General features: G+C 34.6%; 1 protein-coding gene across 3 annotated transcripts in view; it reads right to left on the bottom strand.

The window, feature by feature from the left end:
- Positions 1-6,533: 6,533 nt before the first annotated feature.
- The window catches only part of LOC128985812 (EF-hand calcium-binding domain-containing protein 4A-like), a 75,867-nt gene continuing 64,997 nt past the window's right edge, over positions 6,534-17,403 (bottom strand). For all 3 annotated transcript variants that reach the window (XM_054405705.1, XM_054405703.1, XM_054405704.1), the window contains one exon: positions 6,534-6,677. In XM_054405705.1, coding sequence (XP_054261680.1) covers positions 6,577-6,677 — 101 coding nt within the window. In that variant the 3' untranslated portion in view covers positions 6,534-6,576. The remainder of the gene's footprint in view (positions 6,678-17,403) is intronic.

The following is a 17,403-nucleotide window of genomic DNA, read 5'->3' on the forward strand; positions in this document are numbered from 1 at the left end:
TATTATTATTAACAAAATTTCCCAATTTCTCTCTAGACCCTTTTAAAGAGTTAAAACAACAAATAATTTAGTATACTAAAGTCTTTTTATACAGTAATTGGCTACGGAGAAAATTCAAAAAAATTGCAAATTTAAAATTCCCATGTTATTTCTATGGAGAATATTGTAATATGTTGTAGTTTGCTTGTTTATGGAAATGTGTTGATCAAACTTGGCAAATTTATTTATTAGATACTAAGCTACTAATATGTTACTAAAAAACACTTTAGCCTGCCTGTAGCTGCAAACCCATAGGTACTTGTTAAACTTAACGTTATTTAAATTGATTTAATTTTAAATCAATTCAGGCAGATGGAATTTCGCTTATTCTACAAGTTTGCTGTGATGGGAGTATTTTTTGTTTACAGTTTGTCTCTTCGTTGTTATTTCAGTCATTTAAACCCTGGTTTAACCAAATAAAACTATCTAAAAATAATACAAAGTGACTATTCGCACGTCAAAATGACGTCACAACCCGTTCCCGTTACAGTTCAAGTTCCAAGTATTACAAAATAATGCAAAGGGAACAGTTACTTTTTTCAACAATTCTATTGGCTCTCGAACACCATCACCGCAACGATACGGTGACACGACCTCGGCCTCGGTGGTCTAGTGGATGCTGGATAGTGCCGGGTTCGAATCCCGCTACTATAACTTTTTGTCTAAGATTTTTTCATTATCAGCAAGTTTGGTTAGGTTATGAAGGTTTAATTCTATAATTAAAACATTATAAAATTAAATTTAAGCCATTTATAGTTTTATTGTATGAACATAACTAAGTTATTTTTCGATTAGACCTTCATTCGATTTTTGTCATTATCAACAAGTTTGGTTAGGTTATGATAGTTTAATTTTATTATAGAAAAATTGAATTTGAGGCATTTATAATTGTATTTTATGAACATAACTATGTTTTCGATTAGTAAACATAGACATGTTTAGTTAACATTCGTTTTTTTCATTATCAGCAAGTCTGGTTAGTTTGGTTAGGTTATGACAGTTTAATTTTATAATTATAAAATTAATTTTATAATTTATCTTAATTTTATAATTAACTATTACGTCATGGATCGTTCCTTAGTTATATAACCAACCAAACAGTAATCAACATGATGAACACGACCCTAAAATAATAGAAACAAGATTTCCTTAACACCAGCACCTGTGTCACCATCATTAAACTAGACACAAAAAACTAGCTTCAAATTTAATTTTACAATGAGATGAGAAGTCTACTTGACTACTTGTGTTCGTTAGGCCAAAAACATTGACTATTAATAATAAACTGTAAATATACTATATAATAATCAATAGTTTAAGGTTGAGCGTAAGCTCTACAGCCTGACTGATAATTAATAGATTACTTAATGCAAATGAAAAAAAATCTGCTACTGAAAAAGAGGGTGAGCGCGCGAGCCTTTCAAGACCGGAAAATGCCACACGTCTGCGCATGCGCAAGTAAGCGTTATTCGTAGCACTTGTAACAGCTGCAACTGTTTCAGAAAATCGCTCTAGTATCTTCACTGCAACTCTTGCAACAATCTACTTGAAACTGGAACGGTTCTCCCGCGCTTAACTCCAAACCATTTAATTACTGTAACTGAATGAAGAATTTTACAGATTATGTTTATGTATGTGTTACTTTACTTACTGTTACCTCTGGCACCTCCTTTATTTTATAAAATAAATTTTAAGTAACTTGGGTGGGCTACGTTACCGTTATCATCTATTCATCTATCTTCAATTGTACCCAAACATGTTTTCCAAAAGAGAAGATCCCAATTCTCATTTCATTTTTAATGGTCTAAGCTTTTTGAGATTTATTGGCATCTTGCTTATAATGAAATGTATAACAAAATGTAAATGTTCAACAACGCTAATTCATAATAATTTATTTTATTCACTAGCGCTTTCAGAAACTAGGTTTCCATTCAAAAGCGCTAGTGAATAAAACCATTATTGGCCTTGCCTTGTTGAACATAGCTGGCTTATTAATTGGAATCCTTCTGTACTTCTCGTCCTTAAACTAAAAATAAACTTTTCCACATAAACTACAAAGTACTCCAGTGTTATTGATGTCTTCCATTACTCGTATTTCTCAGAATCTTCGCATTGAAGAATAAGAAGCACATCATCGATAATAAATGACCTCCGCAACACAGCAGCAATCAAAATCTATCAATAACATTAACCCCAACTTCAACTCAGACATAGCTTGATCATAACAAATAATAACAAACGATATGAATAATAATTATGAGGAACTAGTTGCAGTTGCAGTGCAGTCAAGATAAATTCTACGACAACGACGCTAGTTAGTGAGTAGTGACGGTACGGTTAAGTGACCGTGACTTTCTGAAATAGCTGCTGCTACGCCACCAGTTACTAGCGCATGCGCAGAAGCGCGGCATTTTCCGGTCTTGAAAGGCTCGCGTGAGCGCTATTTGGTATCTAATTTAAACCCATAATGACGTCACAAAACTATCATCTATCGTGATGCGTTCCGGAGAGGTTCACAGGAGCCATCCATGACGTCATATTGATGGTCCATTTCCCAATTCCAACCCTTACTTTCCAAGATTACTTCCTGGGACCCGTAAACTACAAGTTACAAGTTGTAACTTGTAACATAGATCTTGTTCTTGTAATTTACATAAGATTTGCATTGGGCGAACAGCTGATTTACTAATAATAGTAATAATACACTGAGCCCATTAGTTTGTAGTTGTTTATGAAATAGGCCCCAGGTCAAGGTCATCGACATTGTCTATAGCGACGTATTGTCTAATTTGTGTATTATACGTATAATTATTAAATTAGTTTACCTTTTGGTTGCCAGTTTCTTGAAATTTGTAGATTACTTGCTCGATGTACATTTTGCCACAAGTGTGGCACATCGAAGTAGGCTATATAACACAAGTGGCATCGTCGTCACAGTTTTTTTAGCCTTTTAGCATATTGTCCGTCGTATTGTCATATTATTTGAATTTGACATTGATTTGTTATCTGTCGTCTGCCGTCTACCACTATATAACTGTCATATCACCAACAGACTATAGTTGTTTATTTCAAGTTTATAATATTATTGAATAGGTCTGGTCTAGTTGTTATTATTTCATTGACTTGACATAGAATAATTTATACAATTTTTGACATGACATATGGTGAGATATAGACTACTATGAATTTGTAGGCTATTGTAATTTTCAAAAATAAGTAAAAGCCTATATTTTGAGAGAGCTCAATTAAGCTAAGCTATAACCTATCCACTTGTGTCTGTGGACTCGGACTGACTACAAACTAAACTTTGTACGATAACTAATCTTTGATACCTGTCCTGCAAAATAACAAAAAAAAGTAAAAGAGCATGAGAAAAGGCAGAAGGGAAGAAAATTTAATAAGGCTAAGCAATTGTATTTCACATTTCACCTTCATTAATTTATCACTTTTCGTTCATCAATCTAATCTTTCAATATTGTATCTATATCAGCATGTCAACCCTGTAAAAATGGTGTTATACCGTGAACAAATAAATAAATAAATAAATAAATAAATAAATACCAAAAAGTGCTCTGCCGAAAAAAGAACTAGTTTTAGCAAATTTCCCTATAGCTATTACCATAGGTGGCACGATACCGGTAAGACCTAGACCCGGGAATGATTTACTTTTTCATTTCGATGTCCCAGAGGCCAAAAAAAAACATTTGTTCAAATTTGTATACATATGTATATATGTCCGTGAACGCGATAACTTGAGGAATTTTTGTCCGATTTTGATGAAATTTGGTTTAAAGGTGTAAAGCGGGATAAACTGAATGAGTTTGCGAACCAGAATTCGCTCGCACCATGGGAACGGGGCTTTACGGTGGGTTATATGGGGGTAAGAATTGGGTTTTCTCACTTTTGTCCCTCAAAACACAAAATTTCCCAATTTCTCTTTAGACTTTTTTAAAGATCTTAAAAAACAAATAATTTAGTATATAAAAGTATTTTGGTTTAAAGGTGTAAAGCGGGATAAACTTGAATGAGTTCGCGAACGACCAGGGGCGTCATTTGGGGGGGGGCATTTGCTCCCCCTGGATCCTGGGCTAGAGAAAAAAATATGCTGTACTAGCCAATATACAAATATTTTCTCCTGTCAAATCCTAAAAAGCACAGCAGACAAAACACATTTTGAGTTTACATAAATTGGTAGTTTTGTTATTCATTTACTTTTTCTGTTTGGTGTTGTACGATAAACCACTTAATTAATTCTAGTTTATATATACAAAATTCAGATTTTTTAGAAGCATTGCTTTGTCATTTACTTTTATGAATTATTCAAGCATTAAAATTATACATGTGTGTAAATTTTACGTAATTTATTTTGAAAATTGTAGACTACCAATTTAATATAGTTAAATAGAACCTTTTGTACTTTTGTGTCAAATTATTTTATTGGTGATTAAATTTTATTTGCTTTTAAGTTCTTAAATACTTGTATTTTATTTAATAACCAAAATAAACTGTTGTAAACTATAGGCTATGAACAACCATATTTATTGCTAAATGTTGTACGATATTGCTCATGAATCTTATAACAAACATAATATTAATACATCATGGAACTATTGATCACGTTTCTTAGATGACTAACTTACCAACATAAAATTATTGTGTTTCTGTCTGTTGTCAATAAATTCTTAGTTTCATTAACTTTCTGCCTAAATTTAAATAGATTTTACTCATATTTTTTTTATTTGAAGTGCTTTTGACAACTAAAATAAGCTTAAACACCTCTTTTTTTTTCAAAACTGCAACATTTTCCGGGGGAGGACCCCCCTTGGTTCCTGGGGGGTATTCCATACCCCCCGGTGTTTGCCCCCCCCCCCAAGGAATTGGTGAAATGACGCCACTGCGAATGACCATGATTCGGACCATGGGAACGGGGCATTATGGGGTAAAAATTGGTTTTTCTCACTTTTGACCTCAAACACAAAATTTCCCCATTTCTCTTTAGACCTTTTTAAAGAGCTAAAAAAAAACAAATAATTTAGTATATACAAGTATTTTGTTCGGTTATTGGTAACGGAGAAAATAAAAAAAATGGTAAATTTAAAATTCCCATGTTATTCTTATGGAAAATAATGTAAAATGTTGTAGTTTGCTTGTTTATGGATATATTTTGATCAAACTTGGCAAATCTATTTATTTTATACTAAGCTATCAATATTTTACTTAAAAAAAAAATTTTATTAGTTTCCTTGTAGCAGCAAACCTTGGTACTCGTTAAACCTAATGTTATTTAAATATATTTAATTGAAAATCAATTCAGACAAATGGAAATTCGATTAGTCGACAGGTTTGCTGCAGCGGGGGTATTTATAATGTCTTGATGATGTCTCAGACTTAGGAGAGCACAATTAATTTTACCCGGAGCAGAATTTAATCGTGACGTCACTCTTGAGATTTTGAAGGCTGAGTCCATTCGAACTGGCGATTTTTTATAGCGAATCCATATTCGTCATCCCACCATAGTCTTGTAATTCAAAATCTTAACGCATCAACAAAGACATCTTGCGTTGAGTTGGACATTTGCCTTCTTTTTCAGGGACTTGTTTTTCTTTTGCAATGAGTGATCAGTCAGGCTGTAGACGCTTGTAACGTTAACTTGCCGGGATAACACGACAACTCGCCACCTTTGATAAAAACTGGTGGTAGCGGGTTGTGTTGGCACCTTGACTGGAGCGAAACCATCAACCTACCACCTTAGATAATTATGTGGTGGTGATACCTTGAGGGGTACGTATACAATACAAATAAACCTGCCACCTCAGTAAATTTAGTGATGCCAGGTTTTCGGGGTGGCACCTTGACAATGACCCGTTTTAAGACGCCACCATTAATTACATTTATGAAAGAAATAGAAGTTCAACTTTTAAATATGAACATCAAAACAATTTATTTAATAGGCCATCCTCATATTACGCAACGCGTTTTCGTCATTTTTAAACCCCTGTCCCCCTCCCTGTGACACTGCATAATGCTTAACCCCATGACGCCTAAACCCCCCTCCCCTGTAACGTAACGTTGTCAGATAATTTCTTAAATGACGTTGAAGGGTATGATATCTTATGGTGAAATTTTCTCCTGAAATAAAAAAAAAGTTTAAAATTTGTTTCAAAATAATGTTATCAATAAAAACAAACGTTTTAAGAACAAACTTTAAAGTTTATTTGAATACAATAACTTAAAAGACTATCATTTAAAACAATTTAAAGTGTATTGGACATATTTTTATTTATTTTGCGTAAGTAAAACTCCAAATTTTCAAATATATATATATATAAACATGCAATCCCGTTAGTCCCGGAATTAAAAGACGCCAATCTTGGGATTTCTAGGTATCAAAAACTGATCGGAATCCCGGGATTCAGGATCACGGGATTGAGACCTTTAAGGCTATATATGATACTGGGAAAGGATACAAGGATTACAAAAAAAAAAAAACAAAGTAATTTCTTAAGTATAATATTGTATAATAGGTATAAGTATTGATCATGTATCATCACAAATAATGTTTTTATGTATATCTGTCTTCAAGCCTGGTCTTAAAGTGTCTTGCATTTGTTGAAGAAGCCTTAGTTGCTTCACAAGACCTGTAACATTATCAATATTTGAATACAAGCGATGATAATAAAGTAAACATAGTAAATATTTTATACTCATTTGTGTGTGAAAGTAGCAAATGGGTTGGACATTTGTCAATTATATTCACTTTGGTAATTAAAATATTTGCTGCAGTAAACCTGCCGACTAATCGAATTTCCATTTGCCTGGATTGATTTTCAATTAATCTATTAAATTAACAATTATGTTTGACGAGTAGGCCTACCTAGGTTAGCTGCTACAGGGAAACTAATAAAGTGTGTTTTTTATTAAAATATCAATAGCTTAGTATGAAGTAAATAAATCCGCCAAGTTTGATCAAAATAAATCCATAAACAAGCCAACTACAACATTTTACAATATTCTTTATAATAATACAGTAACATGGGAATTTTAAATTAACATTTTTTTTTTATTTTCTCTGTAACCAATCACCGTACAAAAACACTTTCACATACTAAATTATTTGTTTTTTAAGCTCTTTAAAAAGACTGGAAAAATTGATAAATTTTGTGTTTTGAGGGTAAAAATTAGAAAAAACCATTTTTATCCCTGTAGAATTTCGGTAGCGTGTGGAGTGGATTGAGTGGACTGTATATTTATAAGTTAAGCGGAGTTTTCATTCTTCAAATTAGAACACTGAGATACAATTAACAAATAGTTTTAATATTAACAAATAAACTTTCAATGATTTTACAGAACTTTAAAGAGAGATTACAAAAGAGAGAGGGATCTTGAGTCTTGATGTGTTTGTTTTTCAACTAACAAAATTACTAATAAATTATTTCATTGTTAAATCCCATATGTTGTTTTAAACATTAAAACAAATTAAAAACCAATGCCATCTGTATTTATTTTTAGTTGATAGAAAGTATTATTACCTATAACAAATCACAATTAATTACACTGAATATTGAACATACCCCCGCCCGTGAACCACTAAGAGGGGTTCACCTAATAATGAAGTATTGAGAAGAAAAAAAATGTATTTAGAAATGAACATATTATTCACAATAAACTCTTGGTTAACAGTCTTAACTTCTTTTATTACTCATTGATTGGGAGGGGTGAGACTTTAGTTATAGGTCTGGAGAGTGTTCCTGATGAAGTTTTTAATTGTACAACTCGTACAAGACCATCTTGCCCTGGGGAGGTTGAAATGACACGTTCCATTTTCCATGAAAGGGGAGGTTGGTTTGGTTCATGCAATAGGACAAGATCTCCAATTTTGATGTTAGGTTGAGGACTTCTCCATTTCCCTCGTTGTTGCAACGTGTAGAGGTATTCTTTTTGCCATCTTTTCCAAAAACTTTGGGTTAAGGCTTGAATAAACTTCCACCTTGACAATCTGTTTGTTGAGACATCATTCAATTCAGGTTCAGGAAGAGATAAAAGAGGTCCTCCAATCAGAAAATGACCTGGAGTTAAGCAATTTTTGAAGCGTAAAATGTAAGCGATGACTCGCTGGAGGGTTGACCAAGATGAAAACCTGTTGAATAAGTCTGGTTTTTGAGTTGTAAACATTATTGGTAAAGGTTCGGCCTTACGTTCTGGCAGTTGTTCGTCTTGGAGAGGGGTGAAGCGAGGAATAGGCCACGACTCCTGATCCAGAGATAACCCAGAGATAATCCAGAGATCGGGACCGTTCCACCATAAACTGTTGTCTTTCATAGAAACGGAAAGGGTTTCTCTACTGGCAATGTCAGCTGGATTACAATGAGTTGAGACATGTTTCCATATGTAAGTAGGAGTAAGTTCCTGAATTTCAGAGACTCGATTTGCAACATAAACTTTTAAGCGGTAGGGTACAGTTTTTATCCATGACAAGACTACAGATGAATCACACCAAGCATGTAATTCGTTGACAAGATAATCTTGAGAGAGTAGAGAGTTGCAATAGTTCAGGAGTTTGGACAAAAGATGGGCACCACACAATTCTAGTCTAGGGATGGAGATCTTCTTAAGAGGAGCTACTCGAGCTTTGGCAATTAACAGATGTACGTTGATTTCTCCGGAAGAACTTGCACATCGCAAGTAGACACAAGCTCCGTAACCTGTTTCAGACCCATCACAAAATCCATGTAAACTGATATGAACAGCATCAGCTACGGAAACATATCGAGGTAAGCTAAGTTCGCTTAAGAAAGGAAGTTGTTGGAGGAACTTAGACCATTTTTCAGTTAGATCCGGAAGTACAGGCGCATCCCATGATAAACCTAGTGCCCATAAAACTTGTATCAACGCTTTTACCCAAAGAGTGACTGGAGTCAACCAACCGTTTGGATCAAATATTCTGCTAACTGTTCCAAGTATACCTCGTTTAGTGGGAGGCGTGTCTGGGATATTCAACTGATAAGAGAAAGTGTCTGAGTTAGGTGACCATTTTATACCTAGTACCTTAAAATAAGGTTGATCTGAGGAGTCGAAATATAGAGTTTCTTTGTAGGAGTCGGGAAGAGTTTCCATGATTTGAGAGCATTTGCTAGTCCATTGTTTATCATCACTGTTTGGAGGAGGGTTAGCAGGTTCCATGTGACTAGATGGCAATAAATCATGTATGGCTTTACTATACTCTGCTTTAACTTCAGGCTGACTTTCTAATTTTCTTTCAAGTGATAGGAATCTATTACGGGCGCAAAATGATGAGTCACCAAGAGGGGAATGATTTTCTTTTATGGGTAGCCTAACAAAGTAGCGTCCATCTGAATCCCTAGAGACCGTGTTTAGAAAGTGATTTTCACAAATTTCTTGTTCAGATGTTACATGAAGTTTGACGGGAGGTTCCTCTAGAGTCCAAAATTCCTACAGAGAATTGTGCAAATCAATATCTTGAGTACTTAATAAAGAAACATTACCCTTGCATTGAGGGGCTGTTTTGTGAGGGATTACAGCAGGAAGAGTTGGGGCAGATCCTATGATAAGATATCCAAATACAGAATTCATGGCAGCAGGAAGATCCTTGTTAATGATAATGCGTTCACCAGTGATTACTTTAGCGAATAGATCAGCACCTATGAGCACATCTATCTTACTAGGCAAATGAAAAGTTGGATCAGCCAGGACCAAATGTTTGAAGTATTCTTTAACATTAACTGGAACTTCTGAGTGTGGGAGGTTTGAGGTTATTCTGTCTAGAATAAGGACTGGGTTGTTATCAGCAATCATTTCTCCGCTAAGAGACGATATGTTAACTTTTGACACACCTTTAGATTTAACTTCTACTGATGATAGGCCATCTATCTTGGAATTACTGGAAAATGTCCGTTTGAGCATAAGCAGGTTAGCAATATTTTCTGTTACGCAGCTTACCATAGATGCAGAGTCAATAACGGCTCGGGCTACAACTGTGTTACCGTTATTAGCTTTCAAGTAGACCAATGCAGTGGCTAGCAATATAGTGGTATTAGGGTTTGAGGAGACAGCTACAAAGGGAGGTTCAGGGCGATCATATGTTTTATTCATTTCCTTGGGTGTTGGAGCATTATCTTTAGGCTTTTGATTAAGCTTATCATTAGGCCTATTATTAGTTTGATGTAAGAGGGAGTGATGTTTCAGTTTACAGTGAAAACATGTTTTATTTGACTTACAGTCTTTGACAGAATGAGCGGTACCTAAGCAGTTCAAACAGAGGTGATTTTTCCTCACAAAGTTGTATCTTTCCTGTACGGACAAATCTTTAAACTCTGAGCATTGGTATATGTTGTGATCACTTTTACTACAAAATGTGCATGTGGTGTTTGAGTCTCTGAAAGCTAGTAAAGTAGTGCGGTTCGGTGTAGACTTATGTAGGCCTATCTGATAGGAGTGAGGGCTGGACCTCTTACTATTTTGAGCGAAACCTACATTGCTATTGCTTGAAGTAGTTCTAGGTAACTGAGAGTTAGAGAGGTTAGCAGCTTCTAAGTAAGCACATTCATTTTCTAAAAATGTTATTACTTCACCTACGGTTGGAAGGTCTTGAGAATTTAGACGTAAGCTTTCAAACTTTTTGCGAATGTCTGCGGGTAATTTCCTTAGTAACATGGCTGAGAGCAAGATATTATCCTTGGCTATGTCATGATTGAGTGCAATGAGTGCTTGGGCATTTTCGTTATATTGAGAAATGAACGAGCGAATGTTCTTGAGGGAGGAGTCACTTAGGTTAGGTAAGTCTATTATGTTGTTGAGGTGTATACTTATGATTTTCCTACTGTTTTGATACCGTTTTTGAAGAAGATCCCATGCTACATCATAGTTTTCAGCTGTGATTGGTAAATTCTTTATAAGATTGAAAGGTTCTCCCTGTAGAGTAGAAAGCAGATATTGAAATCGCTCAACTTTAGATATGTTTTCATTATCATGAACAGATACTTGAAACAGGCTTACATAAGACAACCATTGTTCTGGTGAACCATTGAAAGTTTTGAGAGATAGAGGAGGGAGTTTTAGAGAGTGGCTATCTTGGTTTGAGGAAGAGCTACTAGGCCTATGGGGTAGGCTACTTGATGGAGTATTTGTTATTGAGTCAGTGTTTAGAACAGGCATATGACTTGTAGGATCTTGAGAAAGGTGTTTCTTCGTGAGAGTTTGAATTCCTACATATAAGTCAGATATAGTATCTTGTAATTGAAAGAGTGTATCTTCATCATAATCATCGGGAAGCGTGTCACTATTGAATAGTTTCGCAAGGGAGGTTTCAAATTCTGAATATTTTCTAAGTGTTTCTGAATCTAAAAGTTTCAACTTATTTATATGTTCTTGGGACAAATCAGGTAATAAATCTAAAGCTTGGATGTTAGTTTGGATTTTGGCTAAACGATTCGCAATTGAGTTTAATTGCCTAGAGAGGGTGACGAATTTCATTGTTTAAGTGTTTGGGAACTAGAATGAGAGAGAGAGATTAGAGATTGTCATTATCTGCAATACAAGACACAGATGACAGATGGAATTGTTACATTAGCGCTATTAATGGTGGCTCTGAACATTACAAATTACCAAATTGTACAGTTTGATACAAATTGAAATGTCAATTAATAAATTACAACAAAAACAATATGCATAAAATAGAGGAATCAAAGTCCTTTAGATATTGACCTTTTAGATCTACAGTAGTCTTGATAGTATTCTTACTTCTTACTGACGAGAAAGGAGTGAGTAGTTCATTTTTAAGGTTGCAAGTTGGAGTTTGAGTAGAACTAATTGTGACTTAGTTACCAAAAGAGCTGAGTTTCAGAAGATCTGCGGCCGAAGGACCATGTAGAATTTCGGTAGCGTGTGGAGTGGATTGAGTGGACTGTATATTTATAAGTTAAGCGGAGTTTTCATTCTTCAAATTAGAACACTGAGATACAATTAACAAATAGTTTTAATATTAACAAATAAACTTTCAATGATTTTACAGAACTTTAAAGAGAGATTACAAAAGAGAGAGGGATCTTGAGTCTTGATGTGTTTGTTTTTCAACTAACAAAATTACTAATAAATTATTTCATTGTTAAATCCCATATGTTGTTTTAAACATTAAAACAAATTAAAAACCAATGCCATCTGTATTTATTTTTAGTTGATAGAAAGTATTATTATAACAAATCACAATTAATTACACTGAATATTGAACAATCCCACAAAACCCCCCTTAAACCCCGTTCCCATCCCCAACAGCACAATGGGCTTGCTGGGAACTTGTTCCAAGTCCATTGGCCCAAGTTCCCAAGCCTGGTTTAGACTCAGGGAGCAAAGTCTGCAGGCTTGGTTTTGACTTGTTTTAGAGACCGAAGTTGGCAGTTGTTCAACTTGTTATGGGTTTGGCTCCCCAAGTCCAACCCAAGTCCCAACCCCAAACCTACAGTGAACTCATGGGCACAAACCCACTCTAAGCTTGGAATGATGGATACAAAACGGGTCTAATGGATTAAGCAGGCTCATTATGGACTTGTTCGGGACTTGGAGACCCAAGCCCAATTTTAGTAGGCTCATATTGGACTTGGCTTAGACTCATATTGGAATTGGTTTTAGCACATTTTAGACTTGGGCAAACAAGCTCACACTGATAAATTAAACAGGCTCATTATGGACTTGTTCGGGTCTTGGAGACCCAAGCCCGCTTTTAGTAAGCTCATATTGGACTTGGCCTAGACTCATATTGGAATTGGTTTTAGCACATTTTAGACTTGGGCAAACAAGCTCACACCTATAGACTCACTCAGAACTTGGTACGAAGTTTTATATACTTCAATTACTGTCATGATCAGAGATAATAATAATAATTATTATTATTATAGGCTGTAGTAATAGTAATATAATTTATACCTATTTAACATATAAGCTGTTTCACACCATTCATTTGCTAGCCCACATTTTTTCTTATAATTAATTTTTTACCAAGAAAGATTTATGATAAAATGAAGCCTATTTTATGAGTGATCTTGAAAAAATATTGGTTAGGCCTATATATGAGGTTTAGAAAGCAAGACATTCACATTTCAAGACAATTTATTAATATAATAAATACAATGCCCACTATCTTCCACTTCACCTTCAACTTCTTTTCTGAACCCATCAACTCCACCGCTTCAGAAGATCTATAAAAAATACAATTGCATTAGAATTATTTGGTTTATTAAAATTTATAATTTAAATCATTCTCATTATTTTTATTTGTTATTATAGTTATTTGATTATTTGGAATTTGTTGGTGTTGCAAACACAGGGTGTTAACTTACCTTTGTTTTTAAAATTGTTATCAAACTTTTATTTCTTACTTTTTTACTTTTATACGTAAACTAATGGTTTGGCCTGTTTTTATCTGTAGACTAGGTTAAGGCATTGACTATAATGGTTAAGGTTAAACACAAATTTTGGCACTGTTCTGTTGAGTTCAGCAGTAGACTACTAGAGTATAGTATAGTGAGTGACGTTGTCGATTCAGTGAAGCGCTGAGTATGTCAAAGGTTAAAGCACAAAAGGTTTAGGCTATAAACAAAATTCTACGGGTTCTTGATGCAATGAAATTAATTGTTTACTTAACTTAGCTTACTTATATCATCATAGACTAACCAACACAAGTATATTTTTTATCAATGGAGTTTAAATCTTACCTTTACAGGAATCCCTTAATTCTTCTTTGCTTCGTCTTGGTATCAAAACCATAAACAAAACTCACAACTAGTAACGAAACGAGTAACTCACAACACCAGAACTAGATAAGTGAGAACTGACAACTGAGAGTGAGGAAGTCTAAATCCAACAAAAATGGTGGTTCAGCACAAAGAAACAGGTTTTAGGAGCGTTCTGGGTAGGGGTGGAGGGAAAATTCTTTTGTCATATGGCACTGCTCACTTTAGACTCACATGAACAAGCTTGTCGTGGGTCTGGTTAGGTGTTTAAATTGTGGACTTGGCCAACCAGGTTATATATGTAAATAAAACAAGTTTAGTTTTGGCGCATTCACACAAGTTCACTTAACCAAAGCTGTTTTAAATTTGTAGTGGGTTCCAAACTCCAAGTTTGTCATACCAATTCATAAATATGTAAAAACCAAGTTTGGTCCAAGCTCACGTGCTGTCTGGGATGGTTGGATCAAGCTGGTTTGCGAACTCATTCAAGTTTATCCCGCCTTACACCTTCAAAACAAATTTTATCAAAATCAGACAAAAATTATGCTACTCAAGTTATTGTATGAAACATAGAATAATAGGGCTACCGGTACTATATATAAAGGAAGATTAAACATTAATAAACTTATTTATATATTAAAAACATAAATTTAACTGTTAACAATCCTACTTTGACTGTCCTCATTAGTTTATGAACATATTTTGATCAAATTTGGAAATACATTCATTTCTTACTAAACTGTTAACATAAAAAATAACACTTTTTTACCCTTCCTGTTGCAGCAACCCTAAGTACTCGTTAAACTAATTCTATTTAAATAGGGAATAAATGTGATATTTTTAAGGAGGCATTTTAGTGTAAATTAAATCAGGCTAATGGAAATTTGCTTAGTCTGCAGATTTGCTGTGGCGGGGGTATTTACTGTATATTGTAATTAATTTGATAGTATACTGTCGATGGCTTGTTATAAACACATGTTTCAAGTCTTTTGTTTTCTTTTTTCCTTGTCATTTTGTTTAACTTAGTTCAACCAACATTGACGACCCATAAGCCAATGTTAAATTTCCCAATGTTCAAATGAGTTGTGTAGAGAAATACAAATTTTCCTGTGGTAGTGGAACGTCCATGTCACTGGCCCGGCCATGACGGAATTAGTACATAAGAATTATGCTAATATTTAGTACCTATTTTGTACTATTTAGTACCAACAAACAAAAAATTAGTACCCCACTCGGTACCGGATAACTAATTAATTTAGGATTCCGGGCCAGTGACATGCTGGCCCGGCCATTTTCGAATTTGATCCTAATATGTATACCATCATTTAGTACCTATTTCGTACTATTTTGTACCTCCATTAATATAATTTGTACCTCAAAGAAAACCAAGCTACGGGCCCGTTAACTGTACAGGTCAATGACCCCTCAGCCCGGCCATATCGGAACCTATGGTTATAAGCTATACTACTATTTAGTACTTATTTTGTACTATTTTGTACCTCCATTAATATAATTTGTACTTCAAAGAAAACCAAGCTACGGGCCCGTTAACTGTACAGGTCAATGACCCCTCAGCCCGGCCATATCGGAACCTATGGTTATAAGCTATACTACTATTTAGTACTTATTTCGTACTATTTTGTACCTCCATTAATATTATTTGTACCTCAAAGAAAACCAAGCTACGGGCCCGTTAACTGTACAGGTCAATGACCCCTCAGCCCGGCCATATCGTAACCTATGGTTATAAGCTATACTACTATTTAGTACTTATTTCGTACTATTTTGTACCTCCATTAATATAATTTGTACCTCAAAGAAAACCAAGCTACGGGCCCGTTAACTGTACAGATCCATGGCCCCTCAGCCCGACCATGTCGTAACCTGTGGTTATAAGCTATGCTACTATTTAGTACCTATTTCGTACCACCATTAAAATAATTTTTACCTCAAAGATAACCAAGCTATTGGCACGCACACTGTACAGGCCAATGTCCCCTCAGCCCGACCATGTCTCAATCTGTAGTTATGAGGAATGCCTTTATTTAACACCGGCTATTAAAATATATATTGTTTGGTTGGCTAACAAACAATTTTAAACTAGACTAACAGGAAACCACAATGTAATAACCACAATACATTTTATAAGGTGTAAGAGAAATATTTCGTAAGTTTTTAAATGCTTGCAATGCATTATATTGGACATTCAATTATTTTTAAAGGACATCTAGAGCTGGGAGTTTTGTTTTGTACGAACATGATTCATTCACACGACATGTGTTATATAATGTAGGTATTTTATTGTGTCTTATATAATTCACAATATTCGTTGTTTTAGACGAAACCATGTGAACTACCAGCTACCGTAGTAGTTCAAGAAGTTGAATATATATTAAGAGGATTCTTGGGGTTCTGCGGAAGAACAACATCTTTTACAAGTGTTGGACATTACGTGGCATACGCTAGAAGATCTAACGACACATGGGAACTCTACGATGACACCAAGGACTCGAAGAGTTTTGTCTCTCCTAGTAAACAAGTGCCGTGTCAAGTTTTAGTTTACTCAATTTAAATTATCACAGCTAAAAAATCTTTGTTCGATTGACATAAAATGTACAGAAAGGCGTTATGCATACTGACAATAACTCAAAGTAATAATAGTAACATTTCAATATGTAAACTGATGAAAGTGTAGTGTGATTAACCTTACAAAACTCGTTTTGACTTTAATCAAATGTTTCACTTGGTACTTAAAATGACTTATATTAAAAGTTCATTCAGAATTGTTTTGGGACAAAATGTAAATAGACAACATAAGATTGTTATTAATACACTATTTTCATGATTCGTAATCCTAATTCTCTAACTCCATAAAAGGTAAACTTTAATTTGAGAATATACACAGAAAATGAAAGATAATTTTTTTAGGCTGCACTTAAAAAACAGGCTGTTGACGTCCCACACTCATTCGAATCACCATATATCGATCGATATATCGATTATTTCATTCAATTTATCAAGTTTGGTTGGATAGGTTAACGTAACCGAATAAAGTAATCGATATACAGTATCAAATAATCTATATCCTATATCGATGTGTTCATTCGAATGAGTGTAGAACGAAAACTAAAGTGAAGCCAAATTTTAAAATATTAGACTTTTCCTGTTAGTCTAGTTTAAAATTGTTTGTTAGTTTGATATATTTTAATAGCTGGTGTTAAATAAAGGCATTCCTCATAACTACAGATTGAGACATGGACGGGCTGAGGGGACATTGGCCTGTACAGTGTGCGTGCCAATAGCTTGGTTATCTTTGAGGTAAAATTTATTTTAATGGTGGTTCGAAATAGGTACTAAATAGTAGTGTAACGCTTATCTGGTCGACAACGTTCTTGTCACCTGGTAAAGCCGTTTACACTTACAATTTGTCCAAAAAGCTCAGCAAGCCAAGGTCCGGTTTTATTTGTCGGTTAAGGCTCAGACCCGTGACGTTTAGGACGATGTCCAACAGTTTACGTTTTCGGTCTCATCACAGCCCACATAACCAACAATAAGATTAGCAAGGTGGTAAACTAACTTTCAACCGGATCGTGGAATAGGTTGGGATTTTTAAAGTCCGGTT

This window comes from Macrosteles quadrilineatus, unplaced genomic scaffold, assembly GCF_028750875.1.
Source record: "Macrosteles quadrilineatus isolate MER2022 unplaced genomic scaffold, UCM_ALF_1.0 Scaffold_2__2_contigs__length_208266976, whole genome shotgun sequence".
Taxonomy (NCBI): Eukaryota; Metazoa; Arthropoda; class Insecta; order Hemiptera; family Cicadellidae; genus Macrosteles; species Macrosteles quadrilineatus.